The sequence below is a fragment of the Notamacropus eugenii genome, chromosome 4 (genome assembly GCF_028372415.1).
Source record: "Notamacropus eugenii isolate mMacEug1 chromosome 4, mMacEug1.pri_v2, whole genome shotgun sequence".
Classification (NCBI taxonomy): domain Eukaryota; kingdom Metazoa; phylum Chordata; class Mammalia; order Diprotodontia; family Macropodidae; genus Notamacropus; species Notamacropus eugenii.
The window spans coordinates 407,806,800-407,820,183 of record NC_092875.1 but is presented as its reverse complement, the minus strand read 5'-3'; the positions used below and the strand labels follow the sequence as shown (position 1 = coordinate 407,820,183).

Here is a 13,384-nt window from a genome sequence, read left to right as displayed (position 1 = left end):
TTTCTAAATCCCATGATCTAGTCTTTCTCTCCGGTCTTTTTGTGGCTTTTCACATTGTTGAGCACACCCCCACCCTTTAGCTATTCTGTTTTCCTTTGGCTTCCATGAGCCTGTTTTATCTCTTATTTTTTCCTACCCACATGTATGTGACTTTCTTTTCAGACTTTTACTGCTCATTATCCATGTTTCATCCTCTACTCCTGTAAGCAGGGATGTCCCCCAGGTTTAGTGCTGGACCCTATTCCTTTCTCTCTATACTCGCTGTCTTGGCAACTTCATCTGCTCCCCCTGGTCTTCTTATCTCCTTTATGCAGACAACTCTCACATTTATATATCCAGCTCTAATCTCTCACCATCTAGTTAATCCAGAAGAGAGGATTAAGAGAGAGGGAGGGTAGGAGAGGCTAGGGGAAGATGGAAGAGAAAAGGGGGAAATAGAGAAAGGAAAAAAGAAAGAGGCTAAGAAGAAAGAAAAGGAGAGAAAGGGAAAAGGCAAAAAAGACTGGGGAAAAGGGGATAAAGGGGGAGGAGACAAAAAGGGAGGTAAGCAGGTAAATGAGAAAGAAGATGACAGAAGGTATGGAGGAAGGAAATTTTAAAATAGGCATGAACTTATTAACAGAGAATTAATAAAGTTAACAGAGCTGTGAATATGAAGACAGGAGAAAAAAATGCATTGCTAGTATATGTTTCTTTACACCAGATACCAAGTGTCACTCGTAGCTATCAGAGAACAAAAGAGTGTGTGTGTGTGTGTGTGAGTGTGTGTGTGTGTGTGTGCGCGCACTCGAGCGCCCAGGAAAGCCTGGCACTTAGCAAATGCTTTGTTGACTATGAGAAGATTGGGGAGAGGGGTGCAGGGCAGAACCAGGTAGACTGGAGCCATGGAGCCCTGGCACATCAGATGACTGTAGTCTGAAAGGTCTCTGATCTGACGAGACTTGCTAACAGTCATAACATTTTCAGGTTCACAAACCACAAGTGAATGAAAGGAGGGAACAAGTAATTTCTGTAGTTTGTGGATAATTCATACCCCAGGCCTGCTTCCTGGTTGAACTTTGAAGGACTTAAGTACACAGAGTAGGACAAGCAAGGAAGGAGGAAGAGGACAGAAATGCTGGCGATGACAAAGAACATTAGCACACTTAAATCATATGCATGTTAGATACTGTTAACCCTTCCAGGGTTGCCCCTTACCCCCATCTCTTTTCTCTGCTGGAGAAAGAAGAAAATAAATTGCCAGACTAAGATTGGAACGGGGGTGGGGGGAAGATCAATGAGAATCATGGGAGTGGGGGGAGGACCCTTAGAGATTAACCAGAGGCATCAGCTCCTTCTATACTTCAGGCTCAGCAGAACTGACTGCCTAATTAAATCTTTCCTATACTACATTCTTTCAGCCTGTATTCAGTAATTATGAGTATCATAACAGGTTCAATTCATATCTCTTAACTACTTTTCCCTTGCTACCATACCACCATCCACAAACCTCTTAATTAGAAACTGGCCTCGGATGTTTGTTGTTTCTCATATACAGCACTCTCACCTCCCCTTTCCATGTCTTTGCATAGGCTCTCTCTCAGGGCTAGGAATGTACTCCCTCCTCATTTCCCTTTCTTAGAATCCTGTTTCCTCAAGGACCCCATTCTGTGTAAAGTCTTCCTTCCTCCCTCCAGATGCCAGTGTCTTTCTCTCAACCTTTACATCACGTATATTACATATATACTTATATATGTATGTGCTACCTTCTCCAACAGAACATAAGCACCTTGGGAGATGAGTACTGCTTCATTTTTATCTGTGTTCCCAGCACCTAGCATGGTACCTGACACACAGTAGGTGTTTGATAAATGTTTGTAGACTGAATGACTTTCATGACCTCATTGTCATGGACACATGGACACATTGTCATGGAGACATGGACACAACCTCATTGTCAGGACCTTATCATGCAATTATTTTGTACAGTGTTTATTATTTTTTTCTTATGAGGCAATACAAAAAAATAGGTCATCATATGTCCATTCACCCCAATAAAATATTATGACTCAACAATTAAGTTGTGCTTGACACAAGATGTGTGTGTTGTGTCGTATAGAAACTACCTTGACAGTACAGCAGGTGAGTGACAAGAACATGAGACAGAAACAGCAACATGGTGCATACTGTGTGCCAGGCATTGTGCTTAGTACTTTGCAAATATTATCTCATTCGATCTTCACAAAAAACCTAGGAGGCAGATGCTATTATCATTTCCATTTTACAGATGAAATTGAGGTAAATAAAGGTTAAGTGACTTGCCCAGGGTCACACAGCTAGGAAATGACTGAGACTACATTTCAACTTGGGTCCTCCTGACTCCAGACCTATCACTCTACCCACAGTGGCGCCAGATGCTTCTAGATAAAAGTTCAAACTCCCCTTGTGTCAGTCTTCTAGCTCCTATTTGGCCACATGGCCACTTGAAAAAGATACACAAGTTCACTCAGAGAAGTCATTTCTCATCAAAGAACTATTCCAAAGAAGTCTTCCTGAGAAAAAGTAGACGTCAGTGATCTATCCCTTTTGGATAGCACCCAAACAGCATCTGCAACACACAAATTTACTTGATTATATGCTGTTCTGGCCTCTCCTTCCCTCAGTAAATCAGTTCCTACTTATCCTGTATATAATTGTTTGAACATATTTGTTTGCTTGTCTCTCCAATTAGTTTGTAAGTGCACTGAGCACAGAAACTGTCTTTTGTCTCTTTTTGTATCCCCAATATTTAGCACAATGCCTGGCCCATCATAGATGCTTAATAATAAATGCTTACTGACTGACAGTTTTCTAATTATTTCATGCATATTAGTCTTTTCCTTCTGACTGTGGCTTATTATTCATTCTCCAAGAGGACCATGACATCAGGAAGGTGATGCCATGACTTGCCAGTTAATTGGATTTAAGTGAGGGAGGGCTCTGCAAAGTCACCAGCCTCACTTTTTCCTCCAGAGCCATCTAGGTGCACTGGCAACATACAAATTAGGACAACTGGAGATGGTCCAGGATGCAGTGGGAGTCCTTGACCTTTTATACAAATAAGGATAGGGCCATGTACTTCAGAATTGAAGACGTTTAGCCTAGAGAAAAGAAGACTTACTGGAGACAGGATAGATGTCTTAAAGGATCCAGAGGGTTTTCATGCGGAACAGAGAGATTAGGCTTGTTCTGCTCGGTCCCCAAGAGAAGAACTAGGAAGTGTTAAGTTTCAGAATGGGGCATTTAAGTTTAATGTCAGGAAAAACTTCCTAAGAAGTAGAGCAATTCAAAAGCAGAATGAGTTGTCTCAGGAGGGAAAGGGTGTCCTTCAACACTAGAGATGTCTTTAAGCAAAGGCTGAAGAACCATTTGTCAGGTATACTACAGAGGGAACTCTTGTCTGAGAGCATCCCAGGTTTGGGATTCAGTGATCCTAAAAATAACAAGAATCATAACTCACATTTCTACATTACTTTACAATTTAGGGAGTGCTTTTCTCATGGAAAGTTCCTAATATTTAGAAAAATCCAAAAAGGCTATGTATGGGCCATCTTGAGAGTTAATGAGTTCACCATCAGAAGAAGTATTCATCCAATAACTAAAGGGCCACTTGTCAGGGATATTATATATTTCAGGTGGGCATTGGACTAAATGAATTTACCTGCTTACTACTTGTAACTAAAGTCACTAAAATTTTCTATGCCTCAGTTTTCTCATTTGTAAAAAAAAAAAAGGGGTTTGGAGAAGAAGTCTTCTAAGGTCCCTTCCAACTATAAATTTTAAATCTTATGATCCTATAAACTCTAAGATGCCTTTCAACTCTTGAGTGTTCATGCCACTGATAGTGAGCAGAGCCTGGAGTCTGGGCCTGGAGTCAAGAGAACCTAAGTTCAAATATAGTGTCAGACACTTCCAGGGCAAGTCACTTAACCTCTGTCTGCGCCGCACCCCCCCTCCTCCACTTCCAGTTTCCTCATCTATAAAATGAGGAATAGCACCTACCTCCTAATAGTTGTGAAAATCAAATGAGAAAGTATTTGCATTCTTTTGCAAACCTAAAAGCACTACACAAATACTTTGTATTTGTATATCTCCTACCCTCACTGCCCACCCCAGCAAGTACTTCGAAATGACAAGCTCAGTTAAGTGTGGAATAAATTCTTGCTGATTAGATTAAGGCTCAGGTACCTTCTGAAGTCTTTAAGCAGCCTAGAGGGCCCATGTATCCGCTGTGTGACCCTGTTTGCCTCAGTTTCCCTATCTGTAAAATGAGCTGGAGAAGGAAATGGCAAATCACTCTAGAATCTTTGCCAAGAAAACCCCAAATGAGGTGACAAAGAGTCAGACACAACTGAAAAACTGAATAACAAAGGTGTTCATTTCCCCTATTCACCTCTGCTGTGCATATTTTTAGAGCTGGCAAGACTCTTATGGAAGAGTCTGGATATATGTTACCTGGGATACGCCTAACAAGAGGCATTGATGACCCATTTCAGTCAGTATTATTCTTATTACTGTCATGAAGGAATGTCTTCTTACAGGTACTGTGCATTCACCTAGGTCTCTTAGATGCTTGTTGGGTGGTACAGTGAGAAGTGCATTGGACCTGGGGCTTGTAGACAGACGACATGGGTTCAGATCATGGTTACACCATCACTTACTAGCTGGGTAACCCTGACCAAGTCACTTAACCCCTGTGAGACTCCTACCTTTCATCTGTAAAATGGAGATGATCATCCTTGCACAATCTACCTCAAAATGCTATTGGTTGTAAGGATGAACAGGAATAACGAATGGGAAAATGCTCTATAAACTGCAAAGTGCTCTAGAAACTACGTTTGTCTTTATTGTATTTGAAATACTGACTAGAGCAGCCTCAAGCCTACATGTGGCCTTCTAGGTCCTCAAGTACAGCCTTTTGACTGAATCCAAATGGATTCAAAGGACCACACTTCAGGATCTAGAGGGCCACACGTGGCCTCAAGGTCCCCAGACCAGAGTAAAGCCAAACCAACCAAGATCGTACTTCCATCCTGAGTGGCTGCCACCACATTAATCTCATCACATAAACTCACTTCTCTCCAGGAGTGCAGGGAGAGCAGAACTGATCCTTCCTCATCTCAGTCTCACACTCCATGCCCCCGCTAGCCATATGACCTATTCCCTAAATACATTGAGACAAAAGCAATGTGGAAACCAAAGAGAAACTGAATTCTGCCACATCAGCCTGAGCAGGGGCCACACCGGGTCAAAGGGGGCAGTCTGGTGAAGTTCTGCTATTTTCATTCAACTTTATGCTCACTCAAATAGTATGCAATTTTCATCTTTCCATCTACAGTTTATTCAACTCACAGGCCAACAGTGAGGATATTTCAGAATTGAAAAGTAAACACACATCAAAAAAGGAAAATATATTTTCCCCCTAAAATTCAGTGTAGTTATCTTTTTAATCACAGTAATTACTCATGTGCATTTAGCTCTAAGGTCTCCAAAGTGCTTTTCTCACAAGAACCCTGCAGAGTGGGCAGTGCAAGGGTTATTAACCATACTTTACAGTCATTTCAGTCATGCCTGACTCTTTGCTACCCCATTTGGGGTTTTCTTGGCAAAGAGAATGGAATGGTTTGCCACTTCCTTCTCCAGCTCATTTTACAGATGAGAAAAATGAGGCAAAATGAGTTAAGTGACTTGCCCAGGGTCACATAGCCAATAAGCATCTGAGGCTAGATTTGAACTCAGCAAGAGTTGTTTTCCTGACTCAAGGACTGGTGCACTATCCACTGTGCCCCTAGCTGCTATACAGATGAGGAAACTGAAATATAAATAAATAACATGACTTATTCATAGTCACAGAACTAGGACCTGTTGGAGCCAGGATTCAAACCTGGGCCTCATGCCTCCTACTCCAGACGTCTCTCTACCAAACCTTAATGCTTCTCTATGTGTGGTATAAACCTTCAAGAATGCCCGGATACACAGGAATATCCAACAAAAAAAATCTCTTGCAGGCATAACTCTGGTTACACAGGTTCCCAGTGTGGCTGAAAAATCAACCAAATCCTTTTATCCCCCTTTTAAACCATTCCTCTTAGAATCACAGGATCCTAGAACTGGCAAAGATCTCAGAAACCATCTAGTAGTCTAAACTCTACCTTCTACCATGGTGCAATGGGTAGAGCACTAGATCTTTAGGCAGCGAGATATGAGTTCAAATCTAGCCTCAGACACTTACTGTGTGGCCCTGAATAAGTCAATTAGCCTCTATCTGTTTCAATTTCCTCACCAGCAAAATGGGGATAATAATATTTACTTCCCAGAACTGTTATGAGGATAAAGTGAGATGACATTTATTAAGTGTTTTTTGTGATCCCTAATTCTATAATTCTAGCTACTATAATAATAATTACGTGTTGTTCTTAAAATTATAATTAAATTATGACATAAATTGTTTAAAATTATAACTGTTATGGCAGTTCAGGTGATGATGATGATGATGACGATGACAAAAACATGGTCCAGGAAGGTAAAGAGATTTCCCCAAGGCAAACTTGTTCAAATTAGGTAATAAACCTCATGGTTGTGAACTGTTTCGCAACTGTGACACATGCTCTCTTCCATACTGTGCTTAACCCTCCACATATGTTAATAAAACAACAAGTGCTAAGCCACTTGCCTTCCTATTATACTAGAAGCTACTAAAAAGGGAGTCCAAACTCTGTTTAACTATTTGGTGCCACATGAAGGCCCCTGGAAATCTGATTTTAAGCACATCGTCACTACAACTGGCAAAGAAGTTCCATCTACTCAACTGTAAAAGCATGGGAAGGAGGAAGATGGGAGACAAAGGCTGAGTCATCTTGGCAGAGCCCTGCTCACCCTGGTTCTGTCAGAGTAAGGTCACATCAGAATTAGGGTACTTACCGCTTGCTGTGTAAATGCAGAAATATCCTGTGTGTCATGGCCAGAGTCTCGTCTAATGAGCCTCCCAAGTTTGGGGGAACTCAGAATGGTGAAAGTGATTGTTCGGTTTCCCAAACTGTCCCCATCATTGGTCTCAGCTTTCAGGACATGAGACGTAATGGGTTTTGTGGAGCCTAAGAGACAAATCAAGATAAAAATGTAGAATCAGTAAGGTCCCATCATAACACACTGCTCCCTCTAAAAGGCTCCTCCTGGATGATCTCATTCATTCTCTTATCCTTTCTGCAACTCAGGAGAAGGCAAAGTATTCTTTTGCCTCTCTTTGAAAGCCATTTCTATTCCAGTATTTCTAAGAGCTGTGATTCCATTAGTACTGGGACACCCTCCATCAATGCAGATCACTGTCCTTCTGTACCTTACTTAGTAAATGGTATTCATGAGCGGCTAGGACCAGGGAAAATAGCATCACTATGTGGTCAAACCCTAAGTCTAGAGAGTGATGAGATTCTCCAAATATTTAGGCCCTTTATTTCCAAATACCAAATTTATTTCCAAATATTTCCAAGATGTCTCCAAATAGTTAGGCTCCAAATTAAGGCCCTTCCCAGTCTGGTAGGGTCTGGCAGAGTTTGGGCTCTGCTGGCACAGCCTTCAAGAACCCAAGGTCAGAGGCAGTCTTTATTTTGTTTTGTTATTAAGCTAACATTTAGATAGTACTTACTATATATCAGGCACTGTACTGTGTTTTAGTAATACTATCTCATCTGATCTTCATAACAACCCCAGGAAGTAGGTGCCATTATGATCCCCATTTGGTAACTGAGGAAACTGAGGCAAACAGGTTAAGTGACTTGCCCAAGGTCATACAGCTAGTAAGTTTCTGAGATCAGATATGAACTCAGGTCTTCCTTTCTTCAGGCTCTATCCACTGTACCACCTAGCCGATTCCTAAATGGATTCCAAATGGCATTTATAATATTTCAGGATGGCCAGGTTGTAAAGGGAATTCATATCTTTCAACACACAGCCCAAGATTTTAGCTACTTTCTTTCTTTATAGGAAAATAATGCCTTTTGTGGGAGTTGTACACACAGCAGGTGCTCTGTAAGCACTTGCTGACTAACCTTAACACCATAAACAAAGCTTTTAAATAAAGCCACTTTAATTCAAGGGAGCAGGTGTTTCCCACTGTGTAGGGAGGGCCAGACTTGCTGCTTAAATCTAACCACAAATCTAAGAGCCTAAAACAAGAGAGCGGCTATTATGCTGGTAAGACTCTGGGGCTGAAGTTTGGAAACATTTCAAAGTATTCTTTCTCAGTCCTCCACTTAAAAATGCCTTTGACCTCTAAGATAGGGAGTTCAGTCCTGGGGACAGAGGTGGGAATGACGGCTGAGAGTATCACAGGCTTAGGAATACTCTGGCTCTATGCTGGTTAAAACCTTTATACATCACATTTCCTATTGCAAACTGCCTCCTGGGCCCCTTTGCTTCTGTACGGCTTAAACCCTCGAAACCACTGCCATCTGCAGGCCTTCAGAACTGATGGAGACAGGAATGAGAAGAGGGTGCCTCGAGGCCGGGTGGGATCATGTGGCTCACTGCCCCTGGCCAAGTTTCACAAAGTCAAAACCAGGTCTGAATTCTACACTTCCTAGACATCAACCAACCTCAATATTCCAGCCCCAGCATTTATGCAGGAGGGGAACCAACTGGCCCAACCTTACCACTTCTGTTTTTTCCCTTTTGTCTTCCTATCTCACTAACTGTTACCACAATCACCAAGTCAGGACAATTGATCTGTAGAGCAGGGAAGGCAGCAGCTGTTGCCAATAACCTTGATGAAGGCAACAGCCTCTGCCCATCCCCCAGCCCAGGCTGCTTCCAGCAGCCTATCAAAGCAGAACTCCCCCAGGTTTCTTGGTTAGGGTTTCTAAAGCTGACCTAGGCCTAAGCAGCATGTTTTGATAGGGTATACATTCAGGGAATTATTTTATTTTAAGTGAATATTTACTGAATACTAAATCATTTTATTCACCAAGCTAAAGAAACTAAGCAACTCTGATTTTTATAAAAACTATTTAAAAAATAAAACTTTGCAAAGCTCTCTTCTTAAACTGAACTCTTCCCTTAAAATTCAGAATAACCTTTTCAGCCTTTTTTTACCTAACAAGAAATCTTCATACCTATTTCTTGTTCTCCTCTCTTCTCCTCCTCCCACCCAATGAAAAGAGGAAACAAGTATTTATTAAGTACCTACTATGTGCCAGGAACTGTGTGTGCAAAGCACTTGACAAATATCCCATTTGATCCTCACAACAGCCCTGCTGTTGTTATCCTGCTCATTTCACAGATTAGAAATTAGAGGCAAACAGAGGTTAACTTGCCCAGGGTCACACAGTTTGGAAGTGTATGATGAATTAGAGTTCAGGTCTTCCTTACTCCAGGCCCAGCACTCTATCTCCTGAACCACCTATCAGAGGTGGGGAAACCAGCCTCAAGGCCCCATATGGCCCTCTAGGTCCTCAAGTGTGGCCCTTTGACTGAATCCAAACTTTACAAACTAGATGCACTGAAGTCCATCAAATTAAAAATTTAAACTTTTTTTTTTTTTGGCCTTTCTTGTCCATGCCAACCAGAACACCAGGGTAGAGTGCTACAGGTAGAATCAAAGGAAAATGGCCAGAGAAATCAAAGGTGGGGAGGGAAGAGTCAAGTAGAATTTTTCTTTTTCCTGTCCTGGCTGTAGCAGGCTAGAGTAAGGAGGATGTGTCCAGGGTAGATGTCTCTAGGGCCTGATGCCAACAGGATCTAGACTCTGACAAACAGAAGCACCACCAAGAGTAGGCAACACCTCTTCTGGAAGACAGTCTTAGCATGTCCATACTGTGGGGTGACCCTGTCATTAGAAGTACGTATTTCTTTGTCCTTCCTTAAAACCTAAAAGCCATTTTAGGTAAATAAGTGTGAAGAAAGAAAAGAGGAGAGGTAGTGACTAACAATAGGAACTAGGAGTGTCAAGAACCTGGTAAGGTCACTCCAGCAGGTTCCCATCATAGCCAGAGAGCAGGCCTTCCTGATTCTAGGCCCAGGGCTCTATTATCCACCTAGCTGATGCCTAAACGGATACAAAATGGCATCTTGAACATTGTAGGATAGCCAGGCTATAAGGAGAATTCATATCTCTCAGCAGACAGTCCAGGATTTTAGCCACTTTCTTCCTTTGTAGGAGTAATGCCTTTTGTGGGAGCTATGCACACAGTAGGTGCTCTGCAAATACTTGTTGATTGACTGGTCTTAATACTATATCCTACACATATTCCTCTGAGTGCTGAGTATAGTAATAGCAGGGTGAGTGAGACTTCTGTGTAGTGAAACTCTAGTCTAGATGAGAGGTTCTTAATATATTTTAAGATCTATTGTTTTAATTTATAGTTATGTTATATGGTCAATATATTAATATAATATAATTTATATTACTAATTAGTGTAAGTACTTATTAATGTAAAATAAATTAATAAAACACAAAACAAATATAACTAATATAATTCATCTTAATTGTGTATATGTCAAAAATCCCTTGGGTAGTTAGATGAAGCCTTTGGATTCCTTCTTAGGAAAATGTTTTTAAATTACTGAAGGTAATTCTAAATTTTTAAAGATAAGAGGAAATAAGAATGTAATTTTTTTCTCATTCAAATTCACCACTCTCCTGAAATTCAAGTGGTCTATGAATCTCAGGTTAAGAGCCCCTTTTTAGAGAATCTGGTTACCTGAGTGGCTTTTGCTACATCTGTATTTGTACTTCTGTGTTTTGTGCATCTCTGTAAAGAGCTATATTACAAGCTGCCAGAATTCTTAAAATATAGTATATACTAAATGCTGGGGAGAGATGATAATGTATCCTAAAACCAGAGGCTGCCTAAATCCTTCTGAACCCTCTCTTATTCGCTCAGGAGTATCTATGCCAGCGGTCACAGAATCCTGACTCTCAGAAAGCAGGAGGTGCTGGTGTAGTGGAGCACTGGACTCAGAGTCAGGACAGACCTTGGTTCACATTAATTATGTGTCTCCAGACAGCTCACTTCACAAGTCCACAGCCCCAATCTCCCTCTCTGTAAAATGGGGTAATAATAGCGCCTATATCACAGGGTTCTAGTGAGAAACAAATAAGAATGTAAAGCCCTTTGCAGTAAAACCTTAAAGCTTTATATAAACATTAGCTATTAACCTCCATATTGTTTCTTCATCCCTTACTCCTTTGTAACATGCTCAGTATTCCATTCTCTTCCCCTCTCACCTCCTAAAAGTCTAGGATCTATGCCCGCATTAGGGGTCAGAACTACTTTTTAACCTAAGCTTGTCTCCATACCAGGTGGGTGAATGCCCTATCTGAGGACCCCTTTTTTGTCAGATAAGACATTGAGAAGACAAAGCATAGAACCAGAGGTCCAGAAGGTCTCCATTCCAGACTCACTCCTGCCACATGCTGGCTGAGTTATCCTAAACAACGCTCTCCTTGGTACAATGAGTCTACCTGGGCATATTCAGTGCACAAGAATGATTCCCTCCAGGTCCTTTTAGTTACCATACCATATTCCCTCTTGGGGATCTTTTCAAAGTGCCTGCTGACTTTGAAAGATTTAAGACCTCTGACCAATACAATGACCAACCATGATTTCAGAGGACTGATGATGAAGAATGCTACCCACCTCCTAGCAGGGAAGCATCAGGTAGGACTTGAGTAGATAACTGCTATCAGGACAACAAATATGTATCCTAATAGTGTAGATGACATTATAGCAGGAATCCTCTCTCACTACGATCATTACATGGTATCTACTGGATGTACTTAGAGTGTCAATGAGTAAGAAACCCACAGTCACTTAATTAGTAATAATAGCTAATAATAACAGCTAGCACTTATATAACGCTTTAAAATTTGCAAAGTGCAAAGGGAGGTAGGTGCTGTTATTATTCCTATTTTATAGGGTGAAGGAACTGAGGTACATAGATGTTCAGTGCCTTGTCAAGTGTGAGGTTGTATTTAAACCCAGGTCACCCAGATTCCAGGCCCAGCACCCTATCCACTGTGCCACCCAGCTGCCCCCAAGGTTGGTGGTAACCTTGGCAACAACAGGGAAGTGAGGAAGAGGTTGAAGTTTGAGGAGAAAGATAGAATTCAGTTTAGGACATGTTGAGTTTAAGACGTGTACAAGACATCCAGCTCCATCTGATGGACAAATGGAGATACTAGACTGGAGTCTGGAAGAGAGATCAGTGCTGAGAAAGCAGAATGGAGAGCCATTTGCATAGATATGAAAATCAAAATCCACAGAATGTTTGGTTTTAGTGATAGATCCATGAGCCTGAGTTTAGATCGAGCCTCTGACGCTGACTATGTGACCCAGGGCAAGTCACTTGACCTCAGTTTGCTTTAGTCTCCTCAGTTGTAAAAAAGGGGGTTTAGTACCAATCTCCCTGGGTTGTTTTAGGATCAAAAGATAATTGTAAAGCACATTTCACAGTGACTGGCACATAATAGGCACTTAATAAATGTTAGTTTCCTTCCTTCCTTGTAGAAGTTCATATTCTAATGACATCATTCTCACCAAACTCTCAAGGTTAATCTGTTATCCAGACTTTTAAAAACAGTGCCAAGTACAGTTTGGGCAGAAATGAAATGCAGGCCTTAAGGCCATAGTATGTTCTAACATGCTACCTCTGGAGATAAGCAAGTATACAACACGCTGGGTTTTTTTGTTTTTTCAAATTCACAAAATCTCAGATGAATTCTATAAGAGGAAGGGAAGGGAAAGGAAAGAAGCATTCACTAAGTGCCTGCTATGTACTGGATACTAAGCACTTTACAAATATTATCTCATTTGAAACTCACAATAACCACATGAAATAGGTGCTATTATTATGCCCATCTTATACTTGAGAGAAACTGAAACAAACAGGGTTAAATGACTTGCACAGAGTCATACAGCTAGTAAGTGTCTGGGGCCACATTTGAACTTAGGTCTTTCTGACTGGTTCAGTGCTCTATTCATTTTGTCACCTTATAGGTTCTAGAGGTGGAGAACTTGTGTTCTCAAGGCCACATGTGGCCCTCTAGGTCCTCAAGTGTGGCCCTTTGACTGAATCTAAAATTAACAGAAGTTGTTCTAGCAAATTTCTTTGACTCACATCTGTACTGACAAATTGTGCTCATGTTTCCCTATATGAGACAAGGAAAAGACAAAACTATAAATCAGGTTATGGAGGTGTATGGTAACCAGTGGAACAAGGATAAGAATTTATCTTGTTTCCTGTGCATTGCAACTGATTAACAACCATAGTTCTCTTCTTCAAGGAATGTACATTTTAAAATGGGAAAACAACGTGAAAGTAAAGAAGCGGGTTTAATGGAAAAAAATGTTGGATCTGGAGATGGAGATCT

The 13,384-nt window shown here is 41.1% G+C and overlaps 1 protein-coding gene across 1 annotated transcript in view; it reads right to left on the bottom strand.

The window, feature by feature from the left end:
- LOC140501743 (chondroitin sulfate proteoglycan 4-like) overlaps positions 1-13,384 on the bottom strand; it is an 85,902-nt gene that overhangs the window by 18,875 nt on the left and 53,643 nt on the right. The window contains exon 8 of the mRNA XM_072605634.1: positions 6,940-7,112. Coding sequence (XP_072461735.1) covers positions 6,940-7,112 — 173 coding nt within the window. The remainder of the gene's footprint in view (positions 1-6,939; positions 7,113-13,384) is intronic.